At 56.0% G+C, this 24,388-nt stretch overlaps 1 protein-coding gene across 2 annotated transcripts in view; it reads left to right on the top strand.

The window, feature by feature from the left end:
• The first annotated feature begins 1,019 nt into the window (after positions 1-1,019).
• The window catches only part of RUNX1 (RUNX family transcription factor 1), a 212,487-nt gene continuing 189,118 nt past the window's right edge, over positions 1,020-24,388 (top strand). Inside the window, exons 1-2 of one of the 2 annotated variants that reach the window (XM_036242344.1) lie at positions 1,020-1,235; positions 1,368-1,485. In XM_036242344.1, coding sequence (XP_036098237.1) covers positions 1,428-1,485 — 58 coding nt within the window. In that variant the 5' untranslated portion in view covers positions 1,020-1,235; positions 1,368-1,427. The remainder of the gene's footprint in view (positions 1,236-1,367; positions 1,486-24,388) is intronic. The other variant, XM_036242345.1, reaches the window with a different exon arrangement.

Genomic DNA, 24,388 nt, shown 5'->3' with positions numbered 1-24,388 from the left:
GCCGGGGACGAGCTCTAGAGCACCCCTCAGCCAGTGCCGCAGGAAGGGTTTGCCCCGGGGAGCCTCTCATGTGGTCCCCTATTGAGCATGGGCCCCCTCATGCTCTCCGCGCGTGGTGGTGGTAGCTTGGGCTGGTGCGCCGACAGGTGTGAATGCGCCTGTCGATTCATCGAACGGAGCAAGGCCACGCGGCGAACTTTCACAGGTGAAAGCAAAAACCAGATTTACAGGGCACCGCTGCTTTCGCCCCAAATGCAAAACTTCTCTTCTCTCTCTATGCCTTTGGCTTCCGTGTGTGTGTGTGTGTGTGTGTGTGTGTGTGTGTGGGGAGAGAGCTATGATTCTATCTCTTGGCTGAAAAAAAATGTCCATTTAGGAGGAATAAAACCAAATAACTTTTTTTGTATGAACATGGTGTTTTCATCACCAGTTTAAAATGCTTTCCCTCTCTTAGGCTCTAACACACCGGTGAGGAGCTAGAGCCTCGTAGGGGTCAGACTCTCAGGGAAATATTTCCTTTTATTTTCCCCCTTTTACAGTTTCACTTACGCCAACACAGCTCTGCCGAGGGCTGAGCCCTCCTGAGCTGCTGCCCAGCACCTTCCATGATGGCACCCACATCCTGTCTGAGCGGCAGCCTGCCTGATGCCCAGGCAGAATCACTATTGAATGAGCAGCAGTGAAATCGTAATCAAAATCATCAGTCCTTCCCAAACCACAAACAACAACAGGGCCCGCACGGCACCGAATCAGCAGAGACCACTGATATAATAAGAGACTGAGTCACTTTCTGCTCCCGCCACTGTCTTGCAAAGTCTACGGGGCTGCTTCCTTGCAGAGCCGGGGCGGGGGGGGGGGGGGGGGGGGGGGGGGGCAGGTGGAAGGGAGGAAGGGCATTGCTCAGAGAGTGTAAAAAAAAAAAAAAATTGACATCACTGAAGTCACATGATGGGCCAGAACCAATTAAGAGGCACTGTGGAAAGGGGAACAGTTAAATTTGTAATTTGGGTTGTGTGAAAACTTCTTTGGGCCCCATAAACAACCACAGAACCACAAGTTGGGTAGCTGGTCGTGTCAGAAGTCTGAGCCGGCACAGTGGTCAGCAGGAGGCGGATCGCACAGGCTGTAACCACAGGTTTCGCAGAGTGGTGAGCATCACCAACCCACAGCCAAGACGCCGCTTGTTTTTTTTTTTTTTTTTAATCTCTAACAATTTGAATATTTGTTTCGCAAAGGTACATTTTTCATAGGGCTCAGGGAGCCCCAGAGGTGTTGAGAGGGGGAAAAAAAAAAGAGAGAGAGAGATGTAGGGAGCCATGGCTGGGGGTGAGGTGCAAACAATGACCTTTCCTGGTTTTGCTCCTAAGGTGAGAAGAAACCATTGACTCCTCCGCCTTCAGAAGAGGGTGCACTTTCGGGAGGCGGCCATGGCTTCAGACAGCATATTCGAGTCATTCCCTTCGTACCCACAGTGCTTCATGAGAGGTGAGTACATGCTGGTCTCAGATCGACTTCTGCTCAGCTCTGCAGAGGATGTGGCACCGCGTCGCAGAGAGCTGGCCGGTTCCCCGTCTGCTCGGTGGGAGGAATTCAAACTCAGGCTTATGATTACAAGGCTATTGGATTACTTATTCATCAAATGGTGGCTCCACAGAAATGTCTGAGCAAACAGTTCAGCTGTGCAAGTGTCGCTCGGTGCCTGGGAACTTGGGCAAGTGCGAGACGTGGGGCTGCTCCTGGTTAAAGTCCTGCATGGTGTGAAGCTCGGGTGAAGCCCCCTGAGTTGTACTGTGCTGTCCCTCGCCTGGAGTGACAGCAGCCGAGGTATCCGGAACTCGGCTCGCTCTCTGGCCCGTGCTCAGCCTGGCCGGGGTTCAGGGCCGTGCGCACAGCCATCCAGGAGGCCGGGCCAGCAAGGACAGAGGGAGAGTAGGCTCCTAGATGGGCACTGGACCTGCCGGGGCTTCACAGGGGCAGAGCGGCCGCGCTGTGTGCCCAGGAGGCAGAGAGCAGAGCAGACCGATTAGTGTAGGGCGAGGGCCCGGGCTGAGGTGCTGCTGAGCTGTTGTTGCTTGCGGCCCCAGTGCCTAGGCAGCCGGTGTCTTTCAAGAGAGAGAGGAAGCGACTTGTCACGCACAGTCTCTCTCAAAAAGAGCAATAAAGAAGTTTCCTAAATCGAGTGCTGTCTCCCTGAAGCCACGGGACTGCAGGCTTCCTGGCAGGACAGCCGGTGTGGAGAGCCTGTGTGTGTCCTGGCTCTGGCCTTTTGTGTGCAGAGCAGAGGTGAGCTGGGAGTGTGCAAGTCTGTGTGTGTGGGCTCATTTGCTGTGTCTTTGCTGGGGAGAGAGGACTGTGCTCAGACCCACAGAAACCATGGCACTGTCACAGAGTCACTGCAGAGCTGGGTGCGAGCTCGGGCCAGCGCCTGCCAAGTGTGCCTGGTGGGTTGGCAGAGCCGGGTGGACGGGGATGGGTGGGGGCAATTCATTCTCTGGCAACAAGCTCTCTCGGCACCAAAGTCGTATCTGTGATTCATTACTTATTCATACAGCCAAGAGAGCCGGGGACCCCGAGGGCCGCTGGGCCCTCTGTCACAGCAAACAGGACGGTGTCTGTGTCTCTGGGTCCCTGAGATTCAAACACTCGACGACGAGGGGGGGCGTGTGCACGCGCGTGTGCATGTGTGACGGGGCTGATGTGGGGAGGATCTCCGGAGGAGGGGAAGAAAGCAAGTCATTAACTGAGTCAAAGCTTCAAATTAAAGGGTTTTCAATGCCTTTCCTGGCAGCGGAGGACATTGTAGTGAAGTTGAATCATGCGCCGTGTGAGTCACTCCGACACGGCGGCTGGTGAGAAGCTGCGAAATGCCCGCCCCCTGCTGCATGTCCTCCGCCGCCAACAAAGCCGGGGAGGCAATATCTGTAGCCTAACAGCGAGAAGGTCTCCAGCCTCTCCTGGCTTTCAGCACCCTCCCGCCAGCATCGCTTCCTCCTCTGTCCGCTCGGGAGGGCGGAGTCAGGAAACTACACATCTCCCGGGCGGCAGCTTGGGTTTCGGAGCGGGGTGCCGGCGGCCTGTGCCCCTACTGGGCCGCAGTTGTATAGATAACAAGGGGGTCAGTGACCCACACAGACACCAGGAACGAGGGGGGGCTGGCCCCTACCACAGCCCCACAGTCCTGCACCCAGGGAACGGTCACCGGCCCACCCAGGCTGGCCACTAGGGACAGTGAGCTTTCCAGGGGGCCGGGGGGAGAGCCTAGGACCCCCACCAAGATTCAGAAGGGCTCACCAGAAAAGGGGCTTCCTTCGCTCTCAGAAAAGGGACCCAGCGGTCTTTTGATCTCTCACTCAGTACTATCCCATTGAGCTTTAATTTCAGAGAACAAAAGTGCAGTCTTGGCAATTTCCCTGATAAGCTGATCAAGGTGATGCATCAACAAGATGGTTTCCCTCGTCTCGGTTAGCACCACTCGCTTGAGCTGGAGAGGTGACAAATGTCAATGCTTTTGGTACCCTTTGGCCACTGCCTTGGTGCCCGAGGCTGCAGCCCCAGGTCACAGCCCCGCCACCAGCAGTGCCCCGGTCTGTGTCCTTTCCCGCTGCCTATAATGGATGGCATGTGCTCCCTCCCAGCTGCAGCCAGGAGCCAGAGGGGAAGACACCTTGCCTTCCCCCTGGGATGGTGCTTCACCGATCCATGCAATTCTCCCCAAAGGAAACCCGTACCTCCCTTCTGGCGAGATACCCACGTGCGAACTGGGGGAAGGAGAGGCACGGGCCCAACACTGTGCCTTCTGTGACAGTGAGGGCACCTGGCGTGCAGAGTGAGTGTGGTCGACCACAGCGCACACCGCGCCAGGTCCTCTCTTCATTCGCTGAGGCCAAAGGCCAGAGGAAATCAAACTCCCTGGGATCGCCCTGCAGGCCTCACCAGGCGAGATTCTTGCAGAACCCCGACCTTGCTCCCTTGCAAGGTGCCACGCGTCGCCCCAGAGACTGCGGCGGGCGTGGGGAGGGAGACGGTGCGTCGACGCAGTTTCGCAGAATGCCTCAGGTAGCCTTGCTCTTAGAAGTGGCTTAGTGGTCTGTGGAAGCCTGAACACTAATGTGCCGCCGAGTTCCTAGAACCACACGCGACAGTCTGGCTGCGTCTGCCCCACGCCGCCCGCCCGCGGAGGGAGCGCAGGACGCCTGGGAGGCGCAGCCTGCGGTGGGCTTGCGAAGGTCCGCCTGCCTCTGCTCGCAGAGAGGCACTGACACAGGCTCGGGCTCCGCCGAAGACGCACACATCACAGGAAGGCGCAGAAGGATCCGGGGACGGTGCACCGTGGGACCCGTGTCGCTTTGCTAGGGCTTCCTTCACGGGGGACCCCAGGCCAGCGGCTGCAACGAGAGAAACGCGTCGTCTCGTGGTCCCAGAGGCCAGCTGTCCCGTTAGAGCGCGACCGGCTGCATCACGCTGCAGACTGCTGGGTGTTGAGAGGTGGCTTCTGCAAGCGCCTCTTCCCGCAGCTTGTCGTTGGCCGTCTGCTCCTCGTTCCCTCGCCTGGCCTTCCCTGTGTCTGTGTTCAGTCTCTTCTTCTTCTAAGGACCCGTCGCATTGGATCAGGGTCCCCTCTAATGGCCTCTGTAAAAACCCGGTCTCCAAACAAGGTCACACTGTGAAGTACCAGGAGCAGGCCTTTGCGTGGGAGTGTAGGGGCGGACACAGGGCGGCGGGGCAGGCCGTCTCAGCCGTGCTGATGCCCGAGGCCCACGGGCCCTTCCCCAGGCTCTGTCCTGGATGGGGGAGCAGCAGCCCCCAGCCCCCAAGTGAGATGCAGCTTTGTGTTCTGAAACTGCCCACGTATTTTGAAACTGAGAAAAAAAAAAAGGTGTTAAAAATCTATATGAACTCATAATTATACCCTTTGCCATTTAGTACCTTCACCCACGAAGAAACCTTTGAAATGTCAAAGCAGCCCTGGCCGGTTTGGCTCAGCGGTTAGAGCGTCGGCCTGCGGTCCAGAGAGACCCGGGTTCGGTTCCCACTAAGGGCGCGGACCTCTGTTGCAGTTTGTCCCCGGCCCTGGTTGGTCGTGCGGGTGGCAGCCACTCGATGTGTCCCTTTCACGTCGATGTTTCTCTCTCTCTCTCTGTTCCTCTCTCTCCCTCCCACTCTACCTGAATAAAAAATGAAAAAATGTCCTCGGGTGAGGATAAAAGAAAAAGAAAAAGAAATGTCAAAGCAATTTGGAAATGCTTAGGTCCTCAAAGCGCGAAAGGCTACCCCCAAAAGAAGCCACCACCTGGCTCTGCGTCCTCCAGCGAGACTGTCCCTCCCGAGGCGCACTCTGCCACGGGGGGGGGGGGGGGGGGGGGGGCGGCCACGGGCCCTCACCCAGGGCCGCACGGTGAGCACCAGGAGCAGAAGCCTGTCGAGGTGCAGCAGCTGGCCGGGATCCGGGGGGCCAGGAGCCCTTGAGGGGTTTAGGAAGCAAATTAGTAGCCAGAAGCCCCCTCTGTCCTCTTGAAATCGAGCTGAAACGTGTGCTCAGAAAAGTCCGCGCCAGGGCGGAGGAGAGGCCGGTCTCACGCGGCAGAGGGAGGTCCAGGGCCCCTGCCCGGGAAGAGCGGTTCATAGAGAAACCAGGGCGTGGTGAGCATCAGCCCCAGGGGAGAGGCCGGTTTGCAGAGCAGCCACCACCAGCTTAGGGCGGGTGGCGCTGCGCGGGGACAGCAGACAGCGCAGGGACAGCAGACGGCGCGGGGACAGCAGACGGCACAGGGACGCGGTCTCCTCCTCATTCCTCTGGCGGTCAGAGAGGAGGAAGCAACTTCGCGCTTGGGCCTCAGTTTCCCCGGCGACCACACCTGTCATTAAGGCAGCTGCGTGGACAAATGAACTAGCCTGGGTGTATAAAGCGTTTTGCGCAGCCGTGAAGATGGGGCAGCGGGTATTTGCTGAAGCTGCTGACGGTCCGCTAGCTGAGGATGCGCCGTCTAACTCGGGGCGCTCTAGGAGAGGCGAGGCCGCCACGCCCTGGAGGACACCGCGCAGGTCCCCAGACAAGGTGACTTGGGGATGGGAAGGGGATGAAGTGGAGGGTGGACACCAGGGGAGAGAGAACGGTGGTCGTGGGTGAGAGGACAGCTTGGGCAAGAGCTGCAGGGACCCCAGTGGGATACTGGAGGCGGTAAGTACATCCGCCCACCCGATGGCTCTTCCACCGCCCGTCACCCCTCCTGCCCTCGTCAGTGTCCATGAAGGAGACCGAGGAAGAGAGAAGGCCCTCTGTGCCCAGCCAGTTCAGCTGCTACAGGCGGAAGCTAACTGGGGCACGTGGTGACTGAAGTCGTCGCCCGTTTCTCCTGGAGAGTCACAGTGCTGCTTCATCCTCCGAAGGCCACCGCACCCCCGAGGCACGTGTAGGTCCTCCGGACGCTGAGGATGGCCGACTTCCAGGCGTCCCTGTGACATTCCGGATCGGGTCCTTTGTCAGAGCCCCGAGGTGCAGGTGGCCGGGCTGCTCGGCTGGTTGGGGGGCGGGAGCGGAGGCCCCAGGAAACTCAGGCAGATAGATAGCTCAGCATGTCAGGTAGCTTCCTGGTGACCTAGATGACTCATTCATGTCTTGGTGTCTCATGCGAGTTCTGTAAAAGGGGCTGATCATGTTCCAGTAGGGCTTGTCTCCGAGGGACAGAGTTCCTGTCCGAGGGTCGACCTCGGAGACGTGCCGTAGAGGGGGCGCCCGTTTCCTCGTCTGTGCCCCAGGGGCATGTGGGGAAATGTCCCCCATCAGCTCAAGCAACTGTTTCTCTCTGCCATCCCTCAGAGAACTCTCCAGAAGCTCTCTGGGGCCGGCACAGACGCTGAAATCTGCAAAACACTGTCCCTGCAGCTCTGGTCCCTTGATCACTCTCGTCCCATCCCCTGCGTTAGCTTTTTATGCTCAATAAAATAAGCCCCAAGTGACATGTCTTCCTTGGCCTATTCCCCTCCCCCCGTAAAGTGCTCAGAGTGGCAGGAGTGGAGTATTTTCTTTAAGCGCCTTGCAGACCCTGAACATGACCAGGAAGTGCAGAAGGAGGGCTGGGAGGTCCCTGAGCACGGAACAGTCCAGAACCTCACATGGCCCGGGCAGGCCCGCGGCTCGCTCGGACCTCCCGCTGTCGGACGGACAGGCTCTCGGACTGTTCCCCGTCGGAATCCCTCCCTTCCTCCCGCCCAGTAACCCCGCACGATGCCGGGAAAGGGAAGGAACGCGGCAGCTCAGAGGGAGAAAGCAACCGCGCGTCCGAAGCGATTGAAACGAGGCGTTGTTGACAGAGCACGATGGGTTGACGGGCGGGGATGCCGTCCCGCTGCACAGAGAGGGACATCTCACCACAGTGGCCTCCGCAGCGGGGGCCGGTCGGCCTTGGGTGGCCGGCGGTCCTGGAGCAGGCAGGCCCGGCTGGTTCGGTGGGGACAGGGGGCGCCACTGCTTGGGTTCCACCGTGTCCCGCCTGTGGCCTGCAGCTCGGATCTGTCCAGGCAGGACGGAGACGGGAGGCCGCCAGCCTGCTCCTGGCTCTGTCTTCACCCAGGACAGGAAAGCCCGTGTCTGCAGCTCCCCTGACACGTCCCCTAGGCACAGGCTGCTGGCCGGGAGGTGCCTGGGACCACGGACTTGTCACTTTCCCGCCCGAAGAGCAGAGGAAAGCAAAGGGAACAGAGGCTGGGGACGGACGTCCAGTACTCCGGGCAGCATCTGCCGTGACGGCGAAGACCGTCCCCAGGCGACGCCACATTCCCGGTGACATTTGCTCTCATTTCTTTGCTTGTCAGCAGTGCTTTGAAAATACACCCGGAGGAACTTGGAGACCGTGCTCCTTCTTGGAAGTTATGGATGGACGTTGGAGGGTGGGGAGGAGGATATTTATTCCTGATTTACTGAGAGAAAGCTGGAGGGGGGTGGGCGGGCAGGGAGCTGGTTCAAAGGGTGTCAAGGTTGCGCCTGTGTTCAGTGTCCAAGCCCAGGAGCCCATCTGACTCTCCGGTGAGAGAAAAGAAAAACAGCCTCTGCTCGGTGTTGCTTGTGTGCGGGAGGAGCCGCCACACCTGGCGTGGGCTCCGCGTGTCTGTCAGTAACTAGAAATTGTTTCTTTGTTTCTCTTCCTCCCGACACCTTCAAACGTTCTTCTAGGGAGAATTCTCTTCTACAGAACTTGAGTGAAACTCTCTTCTCAGTTGCCCTCCTGCAATGTACCTAAAAATGTTTTATCTTGGATAGAAATGTGACCATCAGATAATAACCCTGCGTCTAGGAGAGAGACCATTTATTCAGACCTTGCATTTCTGCAAGTTCCAGATTAGTTTTGCTTCGTAATTACTGGCCCTGTCCACTTCCTGAGTCTGGATGCCAAGTCAAGGCCTCATGAGAAAGAAAAAAAAAACAACTATTTTGTTTTTCCCTGAAAGAAGCAATCATGTAAAATGTTCATTTTGTTTGGCTGTGAGACCCGGTGGTTTTGTATGGCCCTGCCTCCCCATTCGCGGTCCTTACGTGTCTGTCGTCAGATGGGCTTCCTAAGCCGTGGGCTCCCGTGGACGTGTTCGGGGCCCAGTGGTCCCCAGCAGTGGGAATCGCGACGGCTAGCTGGGCTTGGTCAAGGGCTCTGCCGAGGCCAACGCTCCTCCGTGTCAACTGTGGCCTGTGCTCAGGTGACTCTCAGTCGAGGACTCCTCTTGTCAAGTCTGGAGACACGTGCGCAGGGAGAGGGTGCGCCTCTGACCCCGGCCTGGCGGCCATGCAGCGCTCCCTCCCTGTCTTCCCGACACCCTCTGTGCAGAAAAACTGTGGCTCCTAAAAAGAACTTCTGACCTCTGATGGAGAATGAATGACAAGATGTAAGCAATTGCCCTGGCCGGCGTGGCCGAGTGGTTACAGCGTCCGCCCTCATACCAGAGGGTCTCGGGTTAGATTCCCAGTCAAGGGCATGTACCTCGCTTGCAGGTTCGATCCCCGACCCCGTGCATGTGGGAGGCGACCAATCCATGTGTCTCTCTCACAAGGATGTTTCCCTCTCTCTACCCTCCTTCCCTCCTTTTCACTCTCCCTAAAATCAATGAAAATACATCCTCGAGTGAAGATTAAGAAAAAAAATATTAAAAATTTTTAAAATGTGAGCAATAAATCAAAGATAGCCTAGGAGAACCACCTCAAAGCTACACGGCTCCTGAAAATGGGTAGGTGTTCAGACTGTTTCTCGGTGATTGTCAAGAAAGGTCTAGAAAATGCGGCAGTAGTCAGCTTGCCAGACAGGCTGTGTCACTAAGACCAACAGCAGTCGGAGCAGAGGGCACAGGGCATGGGCCCCCGCAGTCCCAGGCCATGCCGGGGGCGCTGTGCAGGGCGGCTGGACATGTCCCTAGAACTGCTCTCTCATCACTGTGTGGGAGCAAGTTTCTTTCTCTAAGCAAAAAAAAAAAAAAGCTCACCACGTATAGCCTTTGATGTTTATTTTTTTTACTATAGCCACAAAAATGTTCAAAAGGCGATGTAGATGCACTAAACGACAGGGTTGAGGTGCCATTTTTCCAGTAGCAGTTTTCACGCCGACCACAGCTCGCTGCTCTTTATTACCGGCTTCTGTTTGCACTTTGAACTCCGCGCCCAGCCCCCGTCCCACACCATCTGCAGGCTGCATCCGCTCAGCTGTCGCCTCGCCAGGAGCCGCCGCTGGACTCGACATCGGCCCGCTCTGAAAGCTTATAATTCATAAAGCCTGAAAGTGCAAATACGTACAAAACCCACGCAGGGGTCTGGGGGAGCGACTAGGAAGGGAAGCCACCTCGAGATCCTTCAGGAACTTTCCGTCTCGTCTCAGCCCTCCTGAGCGCCGGCGTGTGCAGCCGGCGGGAGTGGGGGAGAGTCGGACCGGAAACGCACACGGCTGTTGTCTCATCATCGAGCCCACCGTTCATAAGGCTCGGGGTGGCTGGCACTCCCTGCGTCAGGAGAGGGACAGTTATTAAACCACCTTAAGCAAACGTTAGCACTGCGAGGGGTGTGTGGTCACAGAAAGAGGCGCAAAGGCCAACAATGGAAATTCTGTCTGCCTGCCCATCACCCGACGTCACGAACTTCATATTTTAAGAGGCAGCCGTGCCTCCCATATGCCTCCCTCTAGGTTGTGTTCAAAACAAAGAGGTAATTGTATCGGAGAGGTGGATGGGTCTGTTTAAGTAACAAATGAACTGTGAGACATTGTCCCATTCCGTGCTAAGTTATCCATGTGGGTGTGTTTTCTATATATAGTTATATAGTTTATTTGGCATTTGTGTGTGTGTGTGATTTTCTGGGGGTTTTGCCTGGAGTGATCTTAGACATCTCTTTGACTTAGGGCACCAGAGACATTTACTGGTCCAGGGTCCCACAGATGGTCAGCACTAGAATCAGAACCAGAAACTGGGTCAGCTCCACTCCCGCCCCCTTGAGTTTTGCAGACACTGGACTGAGGTGGCTGATGCCACCCCTGGGGCATCGAGGTAATTCGCAGACACCTCCCCTAACTCCCCTTCCCTTCGCACTGGTCAGACACCCACCTCAGCAGGTGAACCCCTTTCTCTGAGGGCAAACCCTCCATGGAGCAATCTGTGGGGGCCGCAGACTTGGGGTGTCCTTGGTTGGAGCCCCCACCCTGCAGCAGTTTCGGGGTTCTGTCTCACCCATAAAGCCAGCACTGCCTTAGCTGAGCACCCACCATGGGCCCGCACACCCTTAGGCAATTTGATGGTTCCCCAGGCTGGTTTTGAGGTGAACACTGGAACGACCAGACCAGCACTGTGCATGTCCACGCAGAGAGGGCAGAGACACCGCGGCCCGATGCCGCCTCCGGCTCCCAGGAGCCCGTGGGAAGTGGGATAGCACAGCCTCGTCCACGGCGGGGACCCCTCAGAGAGAGGGGTCCGCACAGCACTTCTGACCCAGGCTCGTGCACTCGGGAGTGGTCCCTGCCAGAGGAATAAAGCTCTCTTGCCCTGGCCAGTGTGGCTCAGTTGGTTGGAGTGCCGCCCCATGCACCAAAGGTCGCGGGTTCGATTCCCAAGTAGGGCGCACATGGGGACAACCAGTGTTTCCCTCTCACATCAGTGTTTCCCTCTCTGTCTAAAATCAGTAGAAGCGTGGCCCCCAGTGTGGGTTAGAAAATATCCCCCCCGTCACATGCACACAGAGACCAGCATTCAAACCTCACGTGCCGCAGGGAACCCAGGGGCACTTCTCCCCGTGACACACTGAACGTGAAAAGCTGCTTCGAGGTGGAGCAGGAACTGCCGGACGGCAGGGCAGTAATTTCCAAGCTCCTTTGATCATGTCACATGTAAGTGAAACCTATTCAGCATGCCCCAAACCTGCGCGTGTTTATTTATATATAAATTACAAGCCTGCACCTCTGTACCGATGATATAATTACAGTATGTGCACTATAAAACACATCCCAAAATAGAACCTCAGATAAAAACTAAAAATGCAACTAGTGGTGTTTTTTTTTCCCTTCCCCTCCATGAATGCCTCAGTTTGACTTAGAGGGTCCCCGGGTACCCGGGTACCAGATGTCCTGTTCACGGGGACTCAGCTTCTACCAGCGGACCTTTATTTTGTCACCTGGGGGCTTCAATCAATGCTGAAGTGTGAACTGCTCTCGGGGAGGAACCGTGGGTCCTGACCCAGGTCCTTGTCTGTGAGCTGTCTGCTGGGGAGACCAGGCGGACAGGCCTGACCAGAGCGGGCGGGAGCAGGGAGCCCGGGGCCCCATCACCTGCACTGCCACCTGGTGAACTTGAGCCGTTCACCTAACCTCGCAGAGCCCCGGCCTTCTCACTGGTAAAGTAGGCCCGACGGTCCCTACTGTGCGTGGCTGTCAGCAGGACCTGCAGTGGTGACTGTGAAGCAGGACACACAGAGGACGCCAGTCAGCAACGGGGACTCGGGGAGGTACCACCACAAGGGTACAGAACAGGGTCTGGGGCCAGAAGGGAACCTCTGCTGAGCCCGGAACGTGGCCCTGCAGCTGTGCCCAGAACCAGCAGTGATCTTTGTGCTCCTTGGCAAAGGGCTGAGCTTACTGGGACTGAAAGTGACCATAGTGACAACTAGTGTTTATTGAGTGTCCTGTCCGAGGTGCCCACCTGCCCTGTCCTGGCCCCTATCTAATCTCCACGCACAGAACTCGCAAAATGACCCAACATGCAGTCCGAGGCTTCCCACCCACATCCATCCTTCAGGACATCCCGGGGCCAGCGCTGTGCCCACCGGACCCTGGCTGGGTTCTCAGCTGCACACCCAGGAAACGCGCACATCCAGCTGTTGAGATAAAATTTGACCTGGAAGCAGGTGATTCGGCTGTGATGGCAAGAGGCGGCCTCAGTCCCACTGTCCACAGGGCCCTCCCCTGTGCCAGGGGCCAGCCGCCTGGCAGGAGACCCCTTGGTAAGCCTCTGAGACAGACAGTCCCTCCATCCTGCAGCAAGGGGCACACTTTCAAAGTCCGCGTCCCCGGCCCACCATGCGAATGCAGATCCTTTTTGCGAGTAGGTGGCTGCGAGCTCTTCTTTCTTCTCTCGTCGGCCTTGTTTGCATAAAAGGCTCTTCCCTCTGATGATCTACAAGCAGTTAGGACAGAAAGCGCCTTCCCTTCTCCGTGGGCTCTGCTGCCAGGAGCACAGGAGCTCGTCAGTTTCCTCCCAGCAGCTCAGCCAGCGAGTCCCCTCCCGAACCAGGGAGCGCACCCGCGTCTAATTGTTACTATGCAAACATCTTAATAGGAACAAATTAAAAGGCGCTCAAGCTAATTATTCTCCGCAATAAAAAACAATGGCAAACGAACGAGCTCCGCTGGAGAGGGGAGTCTGTGGGGCCGCAGAGGAGTTGCTTTCTTTCTTCGGAGTGTGCATTCCACAGGCGAGTGAAAACTCCGAGGTGTCACTGGAGGTGACATTTTGGGAGTCCCCGGGACTCCGGAAAAGCCCTTTCATGCTCTTTAGCACCGTCTGCATACACCCTGCGCCCTCCCCCTCCATCTTCCCTCGGCGGCTCTGCTTGACCTTCAGGCCTTGGTTCTCTCCCACAGTCCTGGCCCCTGGCCCAGGCTGACATGCCCATGACGGTCCCTCTCAGGCCCGCCACCTTGTGTGACGGATGTCACCTGAACATCAGTTTAGAGTTAAACCCGTCATTTCCACAGAAGCAGTTGCTCCCGCCTCGTCTCTCTACTCCGAATTTCAGTGGGGGCCACGTGGTCTGAGGAGCAGAAACTAGACAGGCCCTTGGTGTCCATCACCGCAGTGGGTCTGGGCCACCTCATCCCCTGGGCCCCCGAGGGCTACTCCGCCGAGTCAAGGTCAGATGAGAGGGGGAGGGAAGGCCCACACCGGGCCCGGCGTGGTGAGTTCTTTGCTCTGTTGTGCGGAAGGATTCTGGTTTGGTCATGAAGGTTAGGCAGTAATAAGTTACTTTGTTGCTGATAAATAATGACAAGAACAACTACCACTGACCAAGTGCTACAATGTGTCAGCACGCTTCTTCATCGTCCCTGATCATCCAAACCTTCCGAGCTGGGCACAGTTCTCAATCCCACTTGGCGAAAATGAAAAAGGAACAGGGAACAAAGATGAGTAAAGAAAGCAGCCCAGGACACACCACTCGGGGGAGGCAGGACCCAGCGGGGGTCCCAAGCCCTTCCGTGGCCTGGTGGCGGGTCTGGCAAGGATCACGCCTGAGGAGTCAGCTGCCCTTCCGCCGAGCTGCCCGGGCAGACTGGCTAACCTGTCCGCGCCCCTCCTCATCTGGGCAGGGTGCTGCTGAGGGTGTTGCCCTCGGGGACCACGCTGAGGACCAGGCACTGGGAAACCTCTCGTCAGTGTTCCGAGTGTCCCCTCTCCTCCTTTCCACCCAAGTCCCTCTTCTCGTTAGCTACTGTTCTGCTTGACTTTTCTATTTTCCTCTTACCCACGACAGCAAACCAGCTCCCAAAGGCGCACCCCCATTCTGTCATTCACAGGGCTGCCACAGGCATGTGGCCATCCTTGGGGTCACTGTGCTGGGGCAGCAGGTGGTCGGGTAGGAGGCGAGGTATGGGGTGTGCCAAGGGGACCCCAGGCTGGCTCGGGGCCTCAGTCTGTCTGTGTGCGCCCTTGCCCCGCAGTGCCTCTCCCTAGGAAGTGACAGGGCAGAGGCCGGGGTCCTTCAGCCTGACGTTCCAAGCGACAGGCATGACGCAGACTGAGCATTGCCCTCCATTGGCTCTATGCAGTGGTCTTCAGCCTTGTCACTGCTGACGCTGGACGCTGGACCGCGCCGCTGAGGGTTCTGTGCTGTGCATTGTAGGATGTGTAGCAGCATCCCTGTTCCGCACCTGCCCACCTGGCCACCTCCCCAAGACGTGACAGCCAAAATTGTCTCTAGTCATTGCCAAATGTCCCGGGAGGGACAGATCACCCCTGCGGGAAAACCACTGTTTCAGAGAGACCTTCGGAGCCGACTGACTTTGGTTCCCACTTATTTGTGGGCTGAGGAAATTAAGAGCCTGGGGTTTCGTGTTTGCTTCCTCATGTTTGCGTCTTTCTGAGCCCTGCTTTGCCCCCGGCCCTTAACACTGGTTCCAGACATCCGCAGACACTGACAGGCTGCGAGCGGGCCTTGGCATCGGGGTACCAGCCCTTAACCCCACAGTGAAGAGCGGAAAAGAAAAGGCGCCCGTGCTGCCCGCTGCTGAGGACAAACACGAAGGGACCGGGGCACTGGGGTCGCCTCCCGGATGAGGCCGGGCCTGGCGGCCTGGTCTCCAGGGGTTCCCAGGGCCGGAGAACTGGGTGCTCCTGGAACTGCGGTCCGCTCGCTTTGGTGCACGTACCCAGTTATTAAAGTTCAGAAGAAAGAAGTCGGTCTGTGGAGAATGATGAGAGAGCACTTTTGGATCGTCAGGTTTTATTGAACAAGCACCATTACGTAGCATTTACCATGGGCTGGGCCCTGTTTTAAGTGCCTTATAAATAGGAACTCCTGTCGTCATTGTCACTAAACAGGGAGGACAATTAGGCTCCTACGATTACACATGGGTGGCTGGGGCCCAAGAGACGTGTCCACGGTCACACAGCTGCCAAGTGTCGGGGCTGAATTCGACACGAGTCTGGTTCTGCATCTCGAGTGCTTAACCACAAAACGGTGCGAATTCCCAAGAGATGGTCCAGAGAGGGCGTGACCTGGGCACTCACGCGCTCTGGAATAAATTCAGGAGAAGTGTCTTAGTCTCTAATGACAGCTGTGGGAAGCAGGACCCTGATCTGATGAGGACAGAGCCCTCGACTGTGTTAGGAGAGCAGAGTGCTATTATTCGGACCCTGACGGTACCTGGCTTTGAATTGCTCCTTCCCTTTCATAAGGGATTGTGGGCGTGTCTCTGACGGGGACTTGGAATCCGGAAGAGGGGGGATCAAAGGGACCAGATACTGACAGATTCAAGGATCTGCAGAAAACTGAGGACTTAGTCCAAAATCTCAGCAATCCCAAAGCGTGTTCATTTTACTTTTCTACATGCTCTTTCGAGTGGCCTCTGGGAGCGTCCTTCTTCATGCTCTGCAAGTTCTGTCGCCCCAGAACTTCTGGTCACAGGGTCATTGCGGCCACCCAGTGGGGCTGCTGTTCGGTGGAGGGAAGTCATCGTGCAGGTTACAAGGGCTGGGACGTGTCTGCACGGGGGGCTGGGGGAACAGAGAGCAGACCTCCCCACATCCCCATCACAGACACGCGTGGACAGTGTCCACTCCCTGAAGCTGCGGGGGCCCAGGCGATGCTCTGTAGCCAAGTCTTCCAGGGTGCCCCCTGGGAGCTCATGCAAAGAGCCACGTTCTGGTTCTGACTCTTGTTTATTCAGCTCATACATCTACTTAGCACCAGCAGAATGTTATCCAAGGTCGTCTGTGTGGAAGTGTATTCCCCCAGAGGCTCTGAGTTCTTTGAGAGAGAAGTTCATGTCTCAGTGTTCTCTTTATTCACAGTACCTGGCAGGGTGTGGGCACTCAACAAAGATGGATGGATGGATGGATGGATGGATGGATGGATGATGGGTGGATGGATGGATGGGTGGATGGATGGGTGGGTGGATGGATGGATGGATGGATGATGGGTGGATGGGTGGATGGGTGGATGGGTGGATGGATGGGTGGATGGATGGATGGATGGATGGATGGATGGTGGATGGGTGGATGGGTGGATGGATGGGTGGATGGATGGATGGATGGATGGTGGATGGGTGGATGGGTGGATGGATGGGTGGATGGATGGATGGATGGATGGTGGATGGGTGGATGGATGGATGGTGGATGGGTGGATGGGTGGATGGATGGATGGATGGATGGATGGTGGATGGGTGGATGGATGGATGGATGGATGGTGGATGGGTGGATGGGTGGATGGATGGGTGGATGGATGGATGGATGGATGGTGGATGGGTGGATGGGTGGATGGATGGGTGGATGGATGGATGGATGGTGGATGGGTGGATGGGTGGATGGATGGGTGGATGGATGGATGGATGGATGGTGGATGGGTGGATGGGTGGATGGATGGATGGGTGGATGGATGGATGGATGGATGGTGGATGGGTGGATGGATAGATGGAAGGAAGGAAGGGTGGATGGACGGACGGACGGATGGACAGACGGATGGATGGATGGATGGATGGATGGATGGATGGTGGATGGGTGGGTGGGTGGGTGGGTGGGTGGATGGATGGATGGACGGACAGATGGACAGACAGGTGAATAGATGGATAGATGAAGCTCCTGCAGCCTTGTGCTGGCTGCCGAGGTGTAGAAATCCCAGCGGGAATGAGGAGAGAGCACAGCCGTCCTCCCACCCACACAACCACAGCAGGGATCACGTCACCCAGACTTGGTTCCCCCTGACCCCTGGGGTCAGCTGAGAACAGGAAGAAGTACATGGGGACACGGGAGCAAAGAGGAGCAGGAGGCTCGGGGCTGGTTCCACTTCCGCCCGAGTCCCGTGGGCGTCCCTCGTGGAAGGGGGGCAAGTGCGCAAGAAGCGTGTGAGAAACACACATAGTAAAAGGGATTCTTCCCGTGCCTGAGACGCTGGATTGCGTTTCAACGAAATAACTGCGTGGAGAAGCGAACATGCGTGACCGAGAGGGTCCGTCAGCACAGGACCGACAACGCGGTCTGGTCCACCTCAGCTGGGTCGCCTCTGAAACGTCAAAGAACAGAAAGGAGGCCCTCTATTCCTGTTTTCTGCTCAGAGACCCTTTTTTAATGGGAAAACAGAACCATTATTTTTCCCGTTCAGAGTGGGAACACAGCAGAGGTTTGGTGAATGACTTCAGTGGACTCGCCATTCGTTCTGTCTGGCCTCTCGGTCAAGTCTCCGGACGCCAAGTGGGCACACGGCCTGTCCTGCTGGGTGCCCAGACCTCGTGCCCAGTGCCCTCTCAGTTCGTGCCCAGCACTGCATAGCTCTCAATTGAGGGGACACTGGGCAGGTGATGCATACCCCCTTCCATTCTGAGACCTTCCGCATCTGCTGCAGCTGTAGGATCCTAACCCCTAATCACTCCCTCGAAAGTCCCTCGGCACCTGCGCCCCCCGGCCAGGCCCGGGCCCCAGTCGCTGAGAGCACCCACTTTTGCCCACGGTCACGGGGACTCAGGGAAGGCAGGGCCTCGAATCTCTTCCACTAAGAATGTTCCTTAGTGGATCCTCTGTCCAAACAAATGCCTTCTTATCTTTGAATTTTATACTTTTTCTTATGATCCGGTCTCCTTCCTTTGCTCTGCATCTGCTTGTCCAGTCTCCTTTTGTGTTTACTTCCGTCAGGTCTGGGGGCCCTTCTTGCCGGAGTAGACCTTTCTCGTTGCCCTTCCCATTTTCTTCTGCATCCTTATCGCCTTCAAACGGCTTAAATCAGCCACTGTTCCTGGAAGGATTGGGCGAGAGGTGAGGGGTAGTTTTGCTCACGGGACACCTTTGTGTTGACACAACTAGTGGGTGGGGGAAGGGAAAGTGTTCGGGTATCTAGTGGGTGGGGGCCAAAGATGCTATCAAGAATCCTGCAATGCACAGGACACCCCCCCCGCCAAGGAATTGCCAGGGCCAGAATGTGGACAGTGCCCAGGTTGAGAATCCAGCCACCAGGGTGTGGTTGCAGAGGCGCCTGGCCCCCTCCACCCCCTCTTGGTGCTTTGCTCTGGGAAACGCAAGCCTCTGCACCCCTGAATTGGGAAGGTACCTGCGCGTGCCTTCAGAACAGCGCCTGTCGATGGGAACCTTGAAAGACCTTGGGGATTACGCCGGCAGAGGGGCCTGGGGCTCTCCGAGGCCTCCCACAATCCGCACCTATCGCAGGCACTTCATGGTTACCAAAGAGGAGCTGATCTCTGCTCTGCGGAGGACGATGGAGTTATCGCCCGAAACAGTGGGTCTGAGGACGGCCGTAAGGACCGAGTGTGGGAGGACAAGGAAGAAGGCGGCAGAACCAGAGAACCCAGCACCACGGGTCAGGGCCAGAGAGCACACAGAGAGAGAGACACCTGCTCAAAGGGACCAGGGGAGGGACCCCCGGAGCAGTCAGGACCACCACCACGCCGGTGAGGGGGGCCACCAGACAGCCCACAGGGCTACGCCCGAAGCCCAAGAAGGCAGGTATTCCTACAGAGGCCAGAGAGTCCCCGAGACAGAAGCCGAGGACGGGGAGCAGCAGGGGAGCCAGCGGGGGTGCGGTGGCACCGCAGTGAACTGGCCGAACGAGGAATAGGCTGGAACACCGAGAAGCACTTGCCGGGGAAACACCCTGTGCCGAGCGCAGGGCCCATGCGTTGCCGGCACCTCCCGTGGGCCAGGTTCTCCCAGGCTCTCCACACGTCGCCCCACTTAGCCCCGGCCCCCAGCGCCCTAGGGGTTCATCTTGTGAAGCTGAAAGGGAAAACGGAGGCTCAGAGTTTAGATCACCAAAACAAGGAACCTGAAACTTAGAAAGGTTAAGAATGAAAACCAAGGCTGCCTGGCCAGCGATTCTAGCCGTGTCAGGATCAAAACGGAGTTATGTTTGTAGCCTTCCACTACATCATTGATCCGCCACCATTCTTTAAATCTGCCACGTAGAACACCCTAAAGCTCCCTCCGGCCTCAGCTTGGAGTAGGCGTTCGAGTTGGTCACCAATGGGCAAGGGGGGTGCTGGGGCAGGAGAGACGGTGGGGAGGGATACCCCAGACCCATCACTGGGGCCATGTTGGAGCGTGCAAACCAAGGTCCCTCCTTTGGTCCATGGGCTTGATCATCTAGATTGCAAGTAGAATGGAGCATCTATTTAACAAGAAGAAGTTTCCTCCCCAGTTCAGACAGCAGACAGGTAAGCCAGTGTCCATTCCCACTGTCCTGCTTTCTCTGCGTCTTCTAATTACATAATCAGATCCTCAACCCTCTCACCACCACGCCCATGTCCCTCCCAGCTCATACTGTCCCAGAGCCGTCGTGTGCCTGGTCACTTCCGCACGCTGTGGGACATGTTCGTGGTGGCCCAGCAGTACATGGACTGCGTGGCCGATGCGGGCACGACCCGGTGTCAGAAAGTGGCCTGGAATACGGACAGCCCTCGGGGAGCTCACCATCCCGTAAGGGAGGCAGAGCCCAGCTCCGAGGAGCATCCGTGAACGGAATGCGAATTGGAAGCACAGATACGAGAGCCATCACGGACCAGGAAAGAACACGCTGTTGCCTGAGAAGCCGTGGTCTCGGGGAGCGGAGAGGAAGGCCCCTTCCTGCCGGGCCGGGGAGGACAGGACACGCGTGAGCGAGGCACCAGGCGGGCTGGTTCGGGCGCTGCCCGTGGGCAGTGCAGAGCCCACCTCCCGCCCTAGTGAACCGCAGCACTGAGCCAGTCTGTGAATGTGCCGCAGGCCGGACTGGGTTTGCAGACCAGGGGTCCTCGCTGGCAGTCCACCAGACCCCCCGGAGTGCTTGTTAAAATACAGCCCCCACCCCCGGCCCCGCCAAAGACCTTGAGAGGCCCGAGGGCCCAAGAATCTGGACCTTGGTCGCCTTCTAGTCTTAGTCGTCCTGGGAGAAACTCTCCGCCACGGGAAGCCTGGTTTGGATGACGTCAGAGTGCAGTCTTCGTGAAATGCCGCGTTCAGCCGGTTTCGCGGGACTCACGTCTGCGTCCGACAGCTGGCGGCCCGGCGGGGCCTGCGCGCCCCGGCAACTGTCCTCCGGGCTTCGTCACCGGCCACGCGCTCCTTCGTCCGGTCTCCAGACCAGGGGCATCCTGCTGCCAGTGCAGCGGGACTCGAGAGCTCGGCGCTCACACTGACTGACTGCCACAGGGTCCTCGCGTTAGTCTGAGATCGTCGGGCCTAGAAACTGAAATACAGGCTCCAGAGTCTTTACAGCTTTGGAGTAACAGGGACACGCAGGAATTCTAACCGCGAGGAGCAAATGTTTCCGTCCGTGGGAGAGACCCTGACTGGTTGGGGCTCTCGTGGTGTGTTTTTAGGGGTCTGGCATATCCCCCTCCCCCACCATCTCTGAGCTCAGAACCTAAGCTAGATTCTTCCAAATCCCTGAGGGTGCCCCCACTTGGGATGTTAAAAACCCCTTAATTGGTTTGAACTTTCCTGCCCTCTGGAGCCTGAGGGAATTTTCTTTTCCATTAGCAAGGTGGCTGCTGTAGAACCCGAGCCGCGGGAATACATACAGCTGGGGAGATGCTGGCAGGGCTTCCGTTAGGATCCGAGGCCTGTGGGACCCCCTGCATGTCGGCGTGCGGCTTGTGGCCTATACAAACTCTCTCGACAAGAAGTTCATGGAGAATGGTCAGACAGGATGGCCCAATGCTTGGCCTTTCAAAGTGTGGTCTTCGGACCGGCAGCCAGTAGCGTGACCCTGGACCTTGGTGGGAGTGCAGAACCTCAGGCCCCAGCCCTGACCTGCACAATTTTCAAAGGGGGGGGGGGGTGCTGCAGGTCCATTCAAATTTCAGGAGCATCGTCCTCAGTCTGTACCCTGCCCCCATGAGCTGGGCCCACTGCTCAAAGGCGTGCGGAGCTGGTGCAGGGGGATCGGTTGCAGGGGTGAGGCGGGGCCCTGGTCTCACCCTCTCCTGCCTCCTCGCCCTTCTTGCCGCTTTCCCAGCAGCTGCACCTGCAGGCTTGTTGCTTCTCTGGAAAACCTCTAGAAAGGGACCCCCCCCCCCCCACCGCCTCTAGGGTGGGGCCGCACTACCTCTTTCTCTCTAAGAGCCTGGGATGCTGACAACCTCAGATGGAGGCATCCTGTTTGTCGAAAAATAAACCGGCAGTTGAAGCAGGGTTGCGAGAGCGAGAAAACCACAGGCCTGCGCGCGGCTGATAACGCGCGGGCACAGCTCTTGCAGAAGTTCCGTCTGCAGCACGGCGCCCCTGGGCCCGGCCACCGCCTCTTTTCCTGTCTCTGCAGCCTGTGCCCCGGTTCTGCCTGCTGCTCTCTGAGTCTCTCTTTCAGTTACTTCACCCACTGTTTGCTCTGAGGGATCCCCGCGCTGCTCGGCGGGGAGGGTGGACCCAGGACTCCTCCATGCGCCTGCCTCCCGGGTGTGGGGCTGAAACTCCGGAGCCGTTGTGAAATGGACACAGTTGGAGAAACAAAGTTGCTTTCTCTTCTGTAGCATGTAACGCTTGGACCTGGCTTTGAAAATAACAATGACAACAAAAAGAAAAAAGCAATGCAGATGAGACCCGTAACACCGAAACCCTGTGCAAAAGAAACCCCAAGTCCAATATCCAGATTGTTTTCTGTCTTGGAGCAGCTTGGCCTGGCCTGATTCCATGCGGTGAATAACTAATCACCAATCTTCCCCTTTTGGGGGATATTAAAAGCTCTTTCCCCATTTGCCTGTTATCAGATAAGCAAAGCAGATGAGAAGTCAGTGGGTAACCACAGGTACAACCACAGTATTAGCTAGAAACCAAACAACTTGACCCTCCAAGGAGGCAAAGGGTGCAATTGAGAGTTAACCTGAAAATAGTTTCGCACCAGCTGTCAAAGGCCATGTTCTCAAATAAGAGCAGAAAAAGAATCCTACTGAGAGAGAGAGAGAGAGAGAGAGAGAGAGAGAGAGCGCACCTCTCCAGCCACAGAAAATGGCTCCACTTGGGTGAGCACAGAGCCCACTGAAGGACCGCTGTGCCCCAAGGGTCCTGATCGCTGCTGGAGACTCTCTGGCTACCCCTCGAAGCCTCTCTTCTGGAGTTTCCGATTTGCTTCTGCTCTTCTTTGTCCAGAAACACAGGGTTCAAACAGACCATGCGCGTCCCTTAATCGTCCAGTGTTCGAAATGAATGAGTCCCCTGGGTGACCTAGAATCCACCTCATTTTTAAGGATTTCCAGGGAGCCCTGTCCTTTCCCCACCCCCCCCCCCCCATTCGCGAATGCTCCTGTCACGCAATTCCTCGGGGAACATCACTCCTCACCTTCTTAGTTGCCCACCCATCTGCCCCCTGCCGTGACCTTTCTCTTCTCGGGTCTCTGCACGCGCGGAATCGCCCTGTTCTCCTGACTGAAGCTCCTTTCCACTTGATCCAAGTAAAGAGAGTCCCATGCGTTTCGGCGAATCCATGCCATGGACTTTAATAATGAATAACTCAACTTTATAATGAAATCAAGGAGTGAAAACTCAAGTCAAAGGATGGTCCATACCTCGGGAACCAGGAGAGGGAGACCCAGGGCATCGTGAGCCAGGTGCGGTGGTCAAGCGCACAGTCTAATGAGGAGTGCCGGCTGTCTCTTACGACTGCTGTAGGGCTGGGAAGAGTTCGGAGGCACTTAAGAAGGAACTTTCTTTCCTGGGCAGTCACCCAAAGTGATGCATTATTATTTTCATTCTTTACTCTGCAGACCTCATGGAAATGTCCTTAATGGACTTCTTCCTCATTTAAACATTATCATAAACAAATGAATAGAAATATTGCAGCAAGAAAATAATAGATCTGATTTTTAACTATATACTGCGGAATCTACACATCTGTAATTGCAGTATCCTTCAAAGTAGTCCGCTGGGGAAAAGCTGCCATCGCTCCAACAGCTCCATTATTATTTTAAGCATTTTTTTGAGCTGCTCCTTTGAAATGACTCTCAGGGTCAGTTTATTGGCTAAACCAGTAAAACAGCCTCCTGGCTTTTAGGTCACACCTCATTCCTGACCATGACAAGTGTTACCAGGCTTCGTTAGTGCCTTATACATCACTGAGTCCCAGTCCTAAATGGCTTCTGGCTGTTTCTGAAATCAAATCCATTGCTGGTGGTCTGCACTGTGACTCTTCCAGAGAGCGTATACTCCATCCTTCTCTTTTGAGAAAGGAATTCCAACCAGATGCTGAGAATTTCAGCATCACTACAATATAATGCAAAGCTGCAAGGTGTCTCCACTGAATGAAGCAATGTTATCAGCCTATAACAACGTACATAGAGTTTAAAAAGCCATCTTCAACTTACAGTCACACATGGTTAAAAAGCAAGCCAACGAACAAGAAACAGCCAGCCCGAGGCACCTTTAGCTCTAAGTCATGCATTGAGTCAGGACTTAACTGGGTGATCCTCACTGTTTGAAAATGAAAAGAGTAAGATGCAGAAAGTAAATGAAAACTCTACGAAGTCTTTTAGGAAATGCTGAGATCAGCTTTGACCCTACACATACTGTAATTGTGAAGAGCAGGCAGATAAATACAATGTGCTGTATCAGGGTATTGGTTTGACTGCTCCACAGAGAGATCCCAGATCTCCGGGGCTTGAACAAGACAGAAGTGTGCTTGCCTCTCTAGAAGTCTGGGTAGGTGGGTATGGCGGCTTCAGAATCACGAGGAACAGGCCTCTTCCACCCCGATGGGCGGCCCCGCACAGTACCTGCTCTTACCTCATGGCTCCAAGGGGCTGCTCCATCCCCGACGTCCCCTCCACATTCAGCCCGCAGGAAGGAAGAATATGTAGGGGGGAGATCTACTCTTCCTTTTAAGAGCAGGCTCCAAAGTTTGCCCACAACACCCTGCTCCCAACCCACTGACCAGACCCTGAACAAACACATGGGGACACCTAGCTGTCAGAGAAGCTGGGAGATGGAGTCCTTCCTGTGCACCCCTGTGCCAAGCTAACTAGAGATATTTATTTGTTTTAATTGATTTAGATTTATGCTTAATATATTAACAGATACTCATGTTTACTATAAATATAATATAAAGTTATATATAACATGCACACTATATTATATTTTCTGTAATAACATATAATGTGTAAATATATAAAACATTTAATTTAATGTTCAATTAAATTAATATATACAATAGAATTACATTGATAGTAATATAATAGAAATTTATTAA

The sequence above is a fragment of the Molossus molossus genome, unplaced genomic scaffold, assembly GCF_014108415.1.
Source record: "Molossus molossus isolate mMolMol1 unplaced genomic scaffold, mMolMol1.p scaffold_m16_p_5, whole genome shotgun sequence".
Lineage (NCBI taxonomy): Eukaryota > Metazoa > Chordata > Mammalia > Chiroptera > Molossidae > Molossus > Molossus molossus.
The sequence above is the reverse complement of the archived record's forward strand: the minus strand, read 5'-3'. Positions and strand labels throughout refer to the sequence as shown.